At 40.5% G+C, this 14,895-nt stretch overlaps 1 protein-coding gene across 7 annotated transcripts; it reads right to left on the reverse strand.

Annotated features, from left to right (window-relative positions):
- Nucleotides 1-722: 722 nt before the first annotated feature.
- Nucleotides 723-11,932, reverse strand: LOC144527262 (SWI/SNF-related matrix-associated actin-dependent regulator of chromatin subfamily E member 1-like). Of its 7 annotated transcripts, none has more exons than XM_078265222.1 (11): nt 11,674-11,932; nt 10,777-10,827; nt 10,433-10,476; nt 9,937-10,041; nt 9,025-9,105; nt 8,528-8,659; nt 8,144-8,315; nt 4,397-4,569; nt 3,427-3,528; nt 2,770-2,884; nt 723-1,942 (listed from the first exon to the last, which is right to left on the reverse strand). In XM_078265222.1, the coding sequence occupies exons 2-11, from the start codon at nt 10,781-10,783 to the stop codon at nt 1,737-1,739; spliced, it is 1,137 nt and encodes a 378-aa protein (XP_078121348.1). In that variant the 5' UTR covers nt 10,784-10,827; nt 11,674-11,932; the 3' UTR covers nt 723-1,736. The 7 variants fall into 7 exon arrangements, with proteins under 7 accessions (XP_078121348.1, XP_078121323.1, XP_078121321.1 ...); XM_078265197.1 differs by having other exon boundaries at nt 2,623-2,884; nt 9,943-10,041; nt 11,674-11,930; XM_078265195.1 differs by having other exon boundaries at nt 2,623-2,884; nt 11,674-11,930.
- Between the last annotated feature and the right edge of the window lie 2,963 nt (nt 11,933-14,895).

The following is a 14,895-nucleotide window of genomic DNA, read 5'->3' on the forward strand; positions in this document are numbered from 1 at the left end:
AGATAGTCTTGTTGTGCTGGACAGCAGATGAGGCTTTGCAAAACTACCCTTTTGCCTAATTCACAAGATCTGCACAGGCTTCTGCACACCTGTATCTCTGCGGTTGTGGCTTCTAGCTTTCACTTAAGGCAGTGCTAACCGCATCGAACAAAAGTTGCAATGCAGGGGGACATTGTTCACACAAAAAATACTAGCACTATGAAATCTTATCTTCACATCTTTATGAGAGGCTGGAACCATAGAAAACATCACACATGATTCTTAAATCTCCTGTCAGGCTTAAGTCTCTTAGGCAGGGAGGATGAATTTTGGCAGGGAGGCTGAATTTTGGCAGGGAGGCTGAATTTTGTCACAAGCACAACTGAACTCTAATTTACTTATTCTGCACTGAAAACAGGAAATCAGAAGCATTCCCTCTCATCTTACCCACTTCCCTTACCTATACTGTGCAAAGGACAAATTGTTCTATGCAAGCACACACTGTATGTAAGTATGCCTATGCATACCTGTATACAGCGTACTTGTTTCTGATCATTTATGCAAATGACTGCTTACAGTAATGTTATACAATACAGCTTTGCAGTATACTGTTAAAATCACTTTGATGCGTTTAACATTATGCATGTTTGTACTTTAAATGTACATTTACATACATGTATACTAAAAGATTGTCTCCTTGCATCTGTTTTTGGAAAACAATTGAAGTGAGAATTTGGTCAGAGTAGAAAAGTTTATTGGTATAAATATGCAAAAGGAAATTCATTAAGACTGCATGTGCATGACTGTTCTTCAAGCGGTTTCACGACATGAAAATCCATGTTTAAGCAAACCTCGTTACACTGTGTACACATTTATGGTACATTTAAAAGTTTTCTGCGGGAAAATTGCAATATTGATCATAACACAAATGTTCTAAGCATACTGCTTTTGATTTGATTGACAGCTAGCAAACTTGAGAACACTGGTAGTCGAGCATTGTACAGCATTGATGATCATGTGATATACTTATGAATAGACTGGGACAACCAATACACAAGTATAATTAAACGGCTGATAATAAATAACAAAAATAACTACTACCAATGACTACAAACTCCTGAGACAATACTGTCACTGTAATACTGATACAGAGAGTAAACAAATATTCTCCTGCCAAGGAGATTATTAGACTTATTTTTTTTAAATTGCAACATGCAAAAATAACAATAAAAGCAACAAGGACACCACAATACAAAGAACAAAGTTAAATATAACACTGAACAATGTTTGTTTAATGTGACGGCTTTTTTCATAAGCCAGTCTTCATTTGCGGCGATCTGGGATCTGCCAGAAAGGGTGCTAGAGATATGTATCAGTATGTTCTGAAGAGTGCTTGTATGTATGTGTTCTTCCAAGTGGCAATGAGGCCTGTGGAGGAAATATAGTGCTTTCATGTGAGCTTTTGTGGCGCACTTAGCAGCCATTGATTTTAGACTGGACCATTGCTTTGTCGGCTTCAAGTGCTTTACATTTTTCATTTACTTGTAATCAGAGCATGTCTGTGAGCCTCGGTGTTTCCAAACTCAACTAAAACATCATCTTTGCCTCAGGCTTGTTAAACATTAAGCCCATCTTAACGTTTTTCGTATGCTTTGACAAACTGAGATGATACTGTGCAATATATGTTATCAGAGCGTGATATCGGAGGCCAACAGACGTAATGGCAGCCTTACAGTTCAGACAGTCATGTGTTGGACTTAGTGGGCCGCTCTCGCCCTGCTGGGCCCCTCTGATGGCTCACTAGTCGGGGCATCTTCTGTCTGAGCAGAGGTGGTCTCTGAGCCTGTGTTACTGTCGCTGGTTCCCTCCTCCATGGCTCCCTCTGGGACGCTCTCCTTGTCCTCTGACGCCCCCTCCTCACTGCCTGGATGAGCCTCAAGCTCCTCTGAGGCTTTCGGCTTCCCTGAGTCAAAGAAACGAGAAAATAACATGATGTTAAAGGGGAACTATTATGCATTTCCTTATTTAGTAAGTAATCCCTGTTAGCAAAACCTCAGATTCCAGACCGCTCTGAATGCTCCATTTCCAACAGTTTTTTTTTTTTTCTTTATATGGGCATGTGCTCCAGGCATGTTACTGCAGTGTTTACTTTTTATATACACTGTTACATGCTAATGTCAGGGGAAACCTGTAAACTTGGTTGCAGATTACGCCCCAATTTCTGGTCCATTACTGCTGGAACATGTCCGGTTGTGTGATTTTGGGCAAAATCTTTTATTGGGGATTTTTCAAATGGTAGAAAGTGCCGCTATACTCCGTTACAGAAATGGCGAGATCACAGATGGGGAAGACTCGGAAACGCTGACCAATCAGAGCTGACTGGGCTTTATCGGGAGGGGGGCTTAAAGAGACAGGCGCTCCAACAGAGCCTCTCATATAGAGGGTGAATACAGCTGCAGCAGCCATGTTGGGCAGTATGAGAAAAATAGTGTTTTTTGAACATTAAAGCATGTAAACATGTTCTAGTAGAAACAAAGAATACAAGAACCTGAAAATGAGCATAATAGGTCATTTAAAAAACATGAAACCCTGCAAGAGAGCCAGATAGCACCAAAGCTGTAAATAAAGGCCAGTGTGGCCCACCTGGTGTATCTGTGGTGTTGGATTCTGCATCCTCGCCTTCTTTGTTGCTACTTTCACTTAGAGAATTTTGCTGGGACTTGTTGCCATGTGTTGCGCAAATGTGTTTCTCTTCTTCTGCTAAGACACAGGTGGGAGCCTCTCTTGCACCTCTGTCGCCTGCATCCTTGTCACGGTCTGCCATCCGTTTGCGGGCTGCCTCTTCTGCTGCAGCAATCTCTGCAGAAATCTTCTCCATGTCCACTTCCACCTTCATACAGCACAGCTTTAAAGTACAGTAATGGAGAAATGAATGTAGGAAGGTGAAAACAATTGCTGCACTCGAGCGTGCTCATTAGAATAATATTTTTTCACTATACAAAGTTTAGTATTGGTTGAACATGCATGTGCAGGTTGGACACAAAGGAACAACTCACTTAATGTAACTGAATGAGTTCTGCTCATAACTACAACATGTTCAGTCTTGAAAATGCTACTTCTCAGCCAGTGAATGGATGCTGTGAGAAGCTCTGTAAAGGATAAATGGCGCCGCCTGTTGTGAACAGTGGACAGTGCATTGAACTGCGCATTGAACTGCACAGTGCTGCATCTCATTTCAAAACAAAAGTTGTTATGGGTGGTACAAATTGTAAACGGTGACAGCTCTATGATTGCCAGAACATGTGAAAGGAGTTAGCAGCAGCTGGTGGCTGTAAGGCGGCCGTAGACTGGCACCTAACCAGAGCTGCACATTGTACAGATAAACATGCATAATGAAGCTTGCGTGCGAGTAAGCGACGACCAAGCTCGATGTAAAAGACGGCGTACCCTTTTGAGCTCATTAGTGAAGGACTCTGTGGCTTCGATGAATTTTCTTTTCTTATCCTGGTGGCGGTCTTCAATCTGAAGCAACTCTGCCTCTAACTTTCTCTGTGACACAAGACACACAGGCACCACAGTTATTACCAGGGTGCGATTTTCCGGGGGTGATGCGTGGGATTTCCCCCATTCTGGTCTACATATCCCTGCCTCTGCTAAATTATTTATATCCCCAGTGGGGACAAAAGGTATCCCCACCTCAAACTGATCAACGCTACTTCACCAATAGACCATTATATTCTATACCTAAAATAGAAAGTAAAGGGCTGTAACGTACAGCAACGAACAATGAACAGTCTATAGTGTGATAGAACGATAAAATCATAAAATCAGAGCAGCAGTTGCTGGTTGTATTTAGCTGCTACAGAGCTCCGGGACGCCGGCTACCAGCGGCAGTTGTTTAGCCGCCAATAGGTGACTGTGAGCCGGCTACAAGCACGGCCAGATGATGGTCCTTTCAGGGGCCGTGGTAGTGGAGTTTAGCCAGAAAAAGTGAATGTTGTGACGATGACAGTTATGTTTATGCATCAAAAGGACTGGTTAAGTTCAGGAAAAAGATGGTGGTTTGGATTAAAACACTCCTGAGGAACGGACGAGCGTTCCTGGGTGAAAGTATTTTGTTTTCGCCGTGAAGTGAACTCCACTCTCTGGCTTGAAAGCGCTGTGTTTTATGTTGACACCACGTTGTGCTATTTCAATTTAAGATTATTTTCCACTGAACATTAAAGTTCATAAATCAGTGTTTTGGCATCCCTGGCCGAGTGGCCCTATCCATGGTATTGGCAGGGGGATTTCATTCTTTCTTTAGCTTTTTTCACAAATCGCACCCGGGTAATTACATCATTAACCCATAAAAAACAAAGCCGTCTGCTAAATGCCATCACTGTGTGAAAATTAGAAGGCCACAACTTGATCATACCTGGTGTACCATCAAAGACTGGACCTGGCGTTTGAGGACCTGCATGCGAGCCGTGGTAACAACTGACCGCACGTCCGGGACCACGCTCTCACTGAGGATCTCGCTGATCAGACGGTGGTTGCGTTGGAAACGAGCTGCAGCTGAGTGCTTCATAGAAAACCCGTCGTCGTAATCTGAAGACATAAAAAAAAACATCGGAGTTGTTTCGACTGTCCTAGAAAATAGATTTTCTCCCACCTGTCAAAAGGCAAAGAGAGAGATGTGTTCCACACTCACCATCCACAAGTATGAGAGGCTTCAGCAAACTACGGCACACGTGATACAAACCAAAATTATGCAAATACTGCTGTATCAAAGCACTATAAACTTGAGGATACTGCTCAATACTTACAGAGTTAAGTATAGGCCATTATGTCAAAATACATCCTTAACCAAAGCAGAACTGTTACCGTTAGGTGAATGGGACAAGCGGTTAATTATAACTAATTATAATACTTAATAAGTGTAAGTGGACAAGGTGTAGTCTGCAATTTTTCAGCAAATGTTCTTCGTCTTCAATGTATACTCCATTGCCATTTAAATACAGGATCATAGTGCAAGAAGGTAAAGACATTTAAGACAATAATCATCCCTAGTTCAGTTCAATTCTGTTCAGTCACTTTATTATCCCAAATGGGAAACTTGATATGCTAGGTACTTTTCCCACACTGCAGTGATAAAAAAAAGTATGTCCAGATGGATTCAAATGGGATTCTCTTTTTTCTTTTTCTTTTTAAATGCATTTACAATAAAATAAAGAACTAAAGTACAAGCGTATTTGGCAGTGATTACAGCTTTAGATTTGGCTGTATTTGTGTTCGTTTTGGTACATTTATATTTGACAATGCTTAGGATGTATGGAGAGCACTGTATATGTGTAACACTATCCTCAAATCACTTAGATTTCCAATAGAAGTATAAACCCAATCCAGGAGAACATTGTGTAAAAAAATATATTCTCGTATTTTTTTTGCAAAACAAAAAATCAAATGTTACTTTTTAAGTACAAGTTCTGTAAACGACAGTGTTGAAAACGTTCTTCACCAACAGCGTTGTTGTTGTTGCTGTGGAAACACTTGAGGCTTGTTTGGTAGATTCAGATGTAATAACTAATACTGTTACAGAGGATCTATAAGATCATGAAAGTATTAACTGATATTTGATTGCACAGAAATTCCTTTTATTGATAATTTGGACATTTAAAGAAGGAATTAACAGACCAATCTATATATTGGATTTTAAAAATCAGTTAGCAGTTTTTAGGTAACTATATACAGTAGCTGGATTACCTGTATATTGTAGCTCAATCTGCATTATATTTATTTACCAACTGGTTCCCCTTTTTATATTTCCATTTGCCAACAAAGTTCAACACTACCATATAAGAGGCTCTCCTTTTTGACTTGCTAAACCTCTCTGTGATGCAACGAGAGCTCTCATCACCTAAACTTGTTGCTGCTGTGCAAACCGTGTGTGTACCCTTGAAACTTTCCAGAGAGCAGAAATGAATCTCATCTGCCATGCTGAGAGTTTCAAGGGTGCTCAAGTAGTTGGTCTAACACCACAAGAGGAAACAGTCAGGGGAGGTAATACATTCTGAAGCTTGTGTGTGTGAGAATTAAGCTCCTCCGTGGAACTTGCAATTTTTCACATTTTCCAACAACACTATGCACTCTGAGTAGGGCTGCACGATTAATCTAATCGCAATCGCGATGTCACTCTGTGCGATTTGAGTATCCTTAAAAAAAAAGAAAAAAAAGGTGTGCTGTGTGCGTGACACTCTGTGTGCACTCCACGTTGTAACAGCCTTCACTTTACCGACAGTATTAACAACAGATGAAGCCGCCGTGTCTTAGGAAGCTTGGTGTTCTTTGTTAACTCACTTTACATCGTCTTTGCTGTTCCTTTTCCCTCACACAGCTGCTACACTACTTCGACACCGCTCACGGTCGCTCTCCTCGCCTGTCGTTCTCGCTCTTACGAATGCCTGATTTATGGTTCTGTGTTGAATCTATGTTGAATCAGCCCTCTGAATTACGCTACCCCATGGATGTATTAAAGTGCTCATAATATGCTTTTTGTGTAAGTTTATAGGTTAACAAAGTGAAAAAGCCCAAAGTCCACCCCAAAGGGACTTACCATCTCCAACAGAAAACACTGTTCACCAACTGCTCCAAACAGCTCTGTTGTAGTCCAGCCTTTACTTCCGTGACGAACGTGCGTCACTTTGTAACACGTCATAATGCTTGTCTAGCTGCTAGCGTGGCACGCCCTCATACTCTGCTTCTGACTGGCTAGTAGTCCTTACCTAGCTACTGAGCATGTGCGACTCCCAACAAAGATGGAACAGAAGTGAGATGTCTCACTCTGTAGCTAAAACAGAGAGCTCAACACACAGGGTGAAAAGAGGAGCTGCAGCAATGTGCAGTACAACAAAAATATGGTGTTTTTACATAAACCTATTCTGGTACAACCTCTAAATACAATTGTGAACCTGAAAATGAGCATAATATGAGCCCTAGTGTCAGAAGTGTAGAGGGGTTCAGAGCATGCAGACAACAGATAATGTAATGTAAAATATTGTCCCAATTAAATTACAACCATGACAAATATAGCTAATTTAGTCTTGCTGGTTAGTTCTTCTGCTGAAAGTAACCACAATACAGACTTCTCACGTGCATGATAAATCTATTGTATGAGCCACATATTGTATGTTGTTTATGGTCTCATTTGTTATTTGTTGATTATTATATTGTGCACTTATATTGTAGATGGTGGACGTTTTCATCGTGGTTTGAGCGGAAGTGATAACCGTATATTTGTTTGCTTCACCTGTTCACCTGGGTTTTTTGGGCTTTGACAGAGAGGGGGTGAGCACTAACGCACTTATTTCGACTCACAAAGTAACTTTACTTTTGGTAACTGCAGTGCTAGTTGTATTTTACGTATGGAGGAATAAATCATTGCAATACAATCTCGAGCGCCTCACAGTGTGTTGATGCATCTCTGTGTTTAGTCCCTCGCGGCAGCACTTTGTTGGATTGCTTACAGCCGCAACATTTCATGTGTCTAACAGGCACGTCATCTCTGATTTTTGTTCTTCTGATGTTTTGATGAAACCGGTATATGGCAGCAGCTTAGAGTAGAATGTCTTTAAGACTGTATTTATTAATATAGCATAATATCTGAGTATTTAGCCACCCAAAGAGCTAAATCTTATTTAATCATTGACGTGCGTGCAGTCTGTGGAGAACATAACCCACTGGTATACCAGCTCTGACATTTTTATGGTCTGGGTTTCTAAATAGCAATTGGTTTTATCTGTAGTTTTCCTGTACATCATTATCTTCCACTGTAACCCAGCCGGACCCCAGACAGGCATCATTTCCTTGAGGTGGGTGTAACTCAAACGTCTTCTTCTGGCTTGTGTATCTAACATGTGTGCACGTCAGTCTTTAAAACAACAGAGAAAGGAATGTTAATTTTGCAATTATGTCTAAACCAATGCCAAGAATATTACAAAATGTAAACAGTTGTGCAAAACAAAGACAAATGTTACATTTTGCAGCTTAAAAGCAGAGTGTGTGTGTGTGTGTGTGTGTGTGTGTGTGTGTGTGTGTGTGTGTGTGTGTGTGGGGGGGGCTGGCAGCTCTGTGTGGTCGTGCTACAGTAATTACAGCTCTGTCACAGGGAGCTGATTAGCCTTACCATCTGGATCCTCCGCTGGCTGAATGCTCATGTAGGGCTCGCCCTTGTCCAGTCTGGACTGCCTTTGGCGGCTCTCCTCTTCCAGAGCTGCCTCGGCTCGGCTTTTTGCACTGACGTAAGCCAGGTAGGCTGGCGAGTTGTGATAGGCCTTCATGCTCTCATTATACTCAATCTACGGTGGAAGAGATGACAGGAATGACGAGGAAACTGAGATGACAAGCAGACACAACACGGGCCCTTGTTTCTATCAACTACTACATAATAAGGAAAGAGGACTGTTAGAAAGGCAGGAACGATGACAGGAGGGACCCACAACAGTTGGAGACACATCTACTGGTCCCCCATCAGAAAACCCCCATAAACACCCTTTGTAAAACAACCAACCTTCTCTGCTTCGTAGTCATTCAAATAATCCTGTTTCTCCTCATCAGTGAGGTCCCTCCACATGCCACCGATTATCTTCCCAATTTCCCATAGCTTCAGATCAGGATTGGAGGCTTTTACTTGATCCCAAACCTGGTGATGAGAACCAGACATGGGTGTGGGGTTGGGTTGGAGGGGCTATAAGTGGTTATCTCTTTGCAGAGAGGTCACAAACCAGAGGAGGCCGTGTGCTTTAAACTCCATGTTATTTATATTATTATATTATATATTTTATATCTCCATGGTGATAAATCCCACTGTGTGATGTGGACAGTCCTAGCTAAGACCTGGCTTGATTTGGTTTCACACCTACCTCGATAAACAACTATTAGTGTCTGAAGCAAAATGTATGTCTTACTTCCTCTGAGCTGATGGAATATCTTAAAAGCAAAGCATCCCTTTCTTCCAACAGAGCACATGATGATGCAAAAGGCAGCAGTCACACACTGTGTACTTACCTTACGACTATATCTCATATATGGCATCAATGGCTTATCAGGTGGCTTGGGTGGCTTTGGGATATTTATTCCAGAGGAATTCTGGTAAAGAAAGGGAAAAAGTCACCTTAAGGCACGGTTGCTGTGGAGTTCTCAGGCAACCATTTAAACACTCTTGCTAGGCTGAGTACATCTTATGAAATTACATGCAGGTGCATGGTTATGTAATTTGACATGAAACTGTTAAAAAATGTGACTTAAAATCAAATACAAGATGCATCAAAGTAATTTCTTATCACTTCAATTAACTTGATTTAATTAATGACAGGAACCCCACAGAGTACAATGGAATAGCGCTGACTGTGACAAAAATACAAAAAATCTCACTTAAGCTGAGATTTGCCCATAATGCCATTACCAGAGTCAGCCAACCACAGCTTGCATGCAGCGACTAAATTACCGATCAGCAGCCAGAATCATGCAGCAGGTCTGTAATATAATGGTAACACTGATGGCATGGGTTACTTTATAAGGCTGTCAGAAATGCAGACTTAGAAAGGCAGGTGGAATTTAAATACACACTCTTAGCCAGCCTGCACTGTGAGGGAGAGGGACTTTGGAGTGACACGCATTTCAGATTCATTCTCAGTGATGGAATGAGTTAGGCTTTTCATACGGACTATTCTGCAGCATCTGCTCTTTGGACAAATACTGTATATCTAATCTCATGCTCTGAACAAAGCAAAGGTCGACCTTGTGAAAAGCTCCAAAGATGCACACAGAGGTTTCTGCAGTGTCTTTCTTTGACTAAGCAAGCTGATTATTGTTTAAAACCTGAACTGTAAAAGTGAGCTGTTACAGATTTTAATTTCTCCACTTGGGCCTGCCTAACATTTTTAGTCGCCGTCGTTTTCTCTATATTAATATTCATACCGTTACCCGACTGTTGCTGCTTTGGCTCCCTCCCAGTCTGTAGTTGTTGTAGGCCAGGTGGCTGTATGGGTTGTACCCCACAAACCCGGCAGTGTTGGGCATTTGCTGATGGAAATAAATGAGACAGAAATATGAATGAGAAATGACATAAAAGGAGAGGGAAAACCCCAAGACAAAACAAATTAAAGAAACCAATGAAAAAAGCCGGTAAAATGCAAATTAAAAAAACTTGCATTCATGCTGAGGCTATAAGGAAATTCAGAAGCAGTGGTGTATCGGCACATCAGTCTGTGCCACTGAAAGGGGTTGTGGATTCAACAAAAAAAGATGATCTCTTATCCTAAAAAAATATATATATATATATATTTTTTTTTTTAAATCGTGTACTAATAGCATGTACTAAAATGAAGTCTCCAAACTGCAACATAAGCTCAACTTGTGATACCCAAATAATATTTGGTGTCTTTAAATACAGTCTATGGTTAGGAATACTTACAGTTGTAGGGGCAGGGGGAGGGGGAGGGGCATAGGATGGTCTCTCTGTTGTGAAAGAAAAGCTCCAAATGAAACCAGTATTATTTCTAATGCTCCAACTTAATTCTGAGTTAATCCTCATTATGTTCCAGTGATTTCTTAAATAAAATTACTTTATTTCATAAAACAATCAATAAAAAAATAGGCATAAATCAATTATCTGTTAATTATTTATACACTTGATATGGTGTTACGGTATCACTTAACATGGATTTATGGAAACAGCAGGTCGGATGTATCTGAACGTGCATCACTTACAAAGAGAGCTTTATATCACAACTAGCTAAAACCCTTCCAGATCCTTACTTGACATCTTTGCAGAGGGGAGGAGGTATCAGTCTATTCCAGGCATTGGCTCTGTAATAAACACATTTTAGAGTGTATCCTGCTCCTTTTTTTCATCTCGTATTGATGATGCGATGAATTGTGTGCACAGGGTGGTTCATAGCTAGCTAGCACCAAACAAAGATATGCCGATATTGCTGCTGGCTAGAAACGACGTTAACTAACGTTAGCTGAATGTCGCTATGACCGCTTTCAGGCAAGATTGTTGGATATAACGTTAACTTCCAAGCCATTTCATGTTGGCAAAAGAAATGGTATCAATAACAGCGTTGTATTGTTTTAGGTCGCATGAAACGCTAAAGACCTTATGACTATTTGGATATTGTAAGAGGTGGAAATAGCACTGGTAGTTGACGTTAGGACTGACTGCTAGTGCTACATTTCTGCGGCATCCAATAACGTTACACGTGCTGACACTTAGCTTGCAAGCTAACGTTAGCATGTATTCATGCTAGCTAGTAGCTAGTGATCTAGCTACTGTTGTTTCTCCTTAGCTAGCTAGGTTAGCTAGTGTGCAGCCGACGCCAACAATACGTAGAGCGTTAGCTAGTTAGCATGCGTGACTTTAGCTAACTGTAACGGTAATTATGTTATAGCTACCAGTAGCCAGATATCCCATGCTTTGTCGTTAGCCTGGCTCATCATCAGCCTAATTAACGTTAGCTGGTCTAAATAACCAACAGGCTGGCGGTTAGCTGGTTACGTAGCTTAGCTAACGTTACATGAAAAGGAAATCAATGAGATATTATTAGCATGCAACGTCAAGTCAAACCAACACATCTAGAGATATACACATTCCCATAGATTTTGATGGTGACAAGCAAGCATGTATACTAAAATGATGGCCAGAAAACTCACCCTAAAACCTTTTGTCCCCACCACAGTTGTGGCTTTGACAGGGAAGGCTAACCCACCTAGCTAGCTCAGAGAAACAGTCCCCACAATCAACGAATGAAATGGGGTCCACTCGTAAGATTGCTGCAGAATCTTCCAGAATTGAACCCCCACCCTCTCCTCATTACAGATTGCCTTGCCTCGATGCTAATGCTCATCGCCCTCAACTGTCACTGCTGCAGCTCTCACTTATTGGTATGACTGCAGAAACATCTTTCTCCTCAAGAACAGTCATTCCATTCAGATAAAAGAGAAGGTGACATTACAGGGCGCAGCTAAATAGGATTTTGACATTTTGAGTTGCATAGAAGCAAAAAGCTGAACCATATTGTCATCTTGACTGCAAAATACATCACTTCATGTAAAAAGTGCCATGTCAGTGCAGGTGTTCTACAGTACACCCATTTTATTTTACAAGCTAATAATCTCAGGCTATATATATATATATATATATATATATATATATATATATATTATTTAAAAAGAAGGAATTATTATGTGACCATACCATAAATTGCATTATGGAGGCTTCACAGGCCACAAAGCTTTTGAGAAAATCAAGGTTGCCCTATTCACTGCTCCCTTGTTGTTAGAACTGAAATACTTTGCATTCTTGTTCCCATTGTTTGAGAGCCATCCAGGTCAAAAGTTGTAATAGTGTGTCCCCTAAAGATAACAATCCAAAGCCTGTAGGATTTAGCCTTCATCTCTGTCCATTCAACCTGAATAGTACTTGTTTTGGATTTGTTAATTGATTGTGTTCATTGTGACCACGTTTTTTTCTGTTTACACTGCACACGTGAGAGCTTATTTTATTTCTGCTTGACCTGCATCCTGTATAATATGCATGTAGACACTGTTGTGATCTCATCTGCAGGTGTGGTGCTTCATGCTCTATTCATTGACCAGGCATGGGCCAGAAAGTTGTACGGATGGGGCGGGGAGCGGACCTTGTTTAGCATTGGACACCTGTGATGGAGTAGGTCTGGAGGTAGGGTGGAGGTCACATGCCTCCTGTAAGCTACTGTGCAGGTTTAACACATACACTCACACAGGGCCTCCCAGGCACAGCTGTTGGATTGTGGATGCCTAGGGGCAGAACGGGGGCCTGTGACATTTTGAATCAATCAGAGGAAAACCCGTAAAGCTCTTCTTGTAATGCAGCTTCAAAACCAGTTCTTAAGCCTGTAGAGCTCCTCAAAATAGACTCAGGCAGTGGAACTAAGCAGACTTGAAAGTTTACTCTGGTGGTGGATGGTGGAGGTATTTTTAGAAGCTGCTGCAGGCAGATTATTATGATGTATCATTCCAGAGGTATTCCTTGGACAAATGCCTTGAGTATTACCATTAACTTTTTGCTGATTTGGAATCCAAAGGTGGACAATGCTGTAGTTCACTTACCAAGCAAATCACATACAAGCATTTAAAAATTGTCAGATACTATTGATTCCTCTTATAACACTAGTGCTACCATTTGCTACTGGATTATTGAAGGAGATACCATTATTTTAGAGTTAGAAAATCTAATATGTATATGTGTTATTTCAAAATAAACATATAAACCTTTATACAAACATTATATAAACACCTTTAACTCATTTAGATATTTAAGATATTTTGTGACCAAATGTTTTGTGGAAAACTTAATAATAATATCAAATAAATCTTATCAAACACTTAATCCAAACAGCAAATATAAAGTCAGTTTTAAACACTAAGTTTTAATGGCAATTCCATTAGTATCAGTAATAACTAAAAACACAAACGCATAAAAATGTTGTATTTTAAATAAACTAAACAAATAAATAAAACTCATAACTATAACAAACTAAACTGAACTATAATAAACATTAAATTAAGTCATGTGTGATGTGGGCAACCTTATATTATGGATAGTAACTGCATTTTTACCTCGCCAAGGAGGTTGTGTTTTCGGCTCAGTTTGTTTTACCGTCTGTCAACAGGATTACGCACAAACTACTGGCCAGATTAACATTGAAAGATAGGGCATTTGTGCTGTATTCATGTGGTTCAGAATAATTGGAAAAAATTGTTCCCGATCCTATTTCCTGACTTACCTGAGCCGTTTCCTTCGCTCTTCAGTGTCATGCATATACTGGAAACAGCTATCAACGTGTTGTTTAAACGCTCAGAGCAATGAAACCCAACACATCTTCTCTGTAGCGTCCATGTTGTTTCCACATTACGACTTAAAGCTCATGTACACACACAAGTTTGAAGAACGACTTCTCAATTCGTGAAAAGGCACTATCCGCGGAGCTCGTGAATGCACCATTGGCCTTGTCGGAGGTCTGGGCCATAGATATGGTCTGGGCTCTCTGAGTGCCATTCTAGTTGATCGATAGAATATCCAGTGACTAGTTCATATTTATGTTCTAGTTCATTCTTAATTTATCTGTACTATTTGTCTATGTGAGACAAGCTGCTGTATTAGAAAACATTTTCCAACCATTGTTTATATTAGCAGAACAAACAAAACTGCGGGGGGGGTGTCTTACTGCGTGTCAATCACTGCTCATGCACAAGCATTCATTCTCCCTTGCGGGGGGAGGGGCTTAGGAGACCATTTGGGCTTTAGCGGAAAGGGGGAAGGGACTGAGAAGTTGTTGATGTTCACATTTTTTGGCTAAGTCCTGGATCTTCACAATCCTACCTACGGCACCTTTGATACGGTGGATACCAATATATCTGTGATAAGCTACAATCGTCCAATCTTATTAGATATTACTACTGCTACTTATAATAACAGCAACACAATTGTAGTTTCTAAAGTGTTTTAATTGATGTATTACAATGTGTACATTTTCATCAGGTAAACATTTACAATATAACTGATCATTTAATTGGTTGAAACTCTATATTTCAGTTCTTTAATAACTTCAGTGTTTTTAGTATAACGGTCCTGTTCCGGACAAGATACACAAGACCATAGCTGTTTCCAACCCCCAGTCCATTTGTATGCATGCAAACATTACTTCATATCTTCTACACATTAATAGATAATATCAAAGGCAAACAGAAACAGTCTATTCTCGCGAAATGCAATTACAGTTCAGTACAGCAAAGTTAGAGATCAAGCAACGTACTATAGCTTAAATACACAGTTTATGTAGTTAGAAGGCCTTTACAAAGTCAAAGCCAAAACCATTTGCCATCTCTCTCAAA

The sequence above is a fragment of the Sander vitreus genome, chromosome 2, assembly GCF_031162955.1.
Source record: "Sander vitreus isolate 19-12246 chromosome 2, sanVit1, whole genome shotgun sequence".
NCBI classification, from domain to species: Eukaryota; Metazoa; Chordata; class Actinopteri; order Perciformes; family Percidae; genus Sander; species Sander vitreus.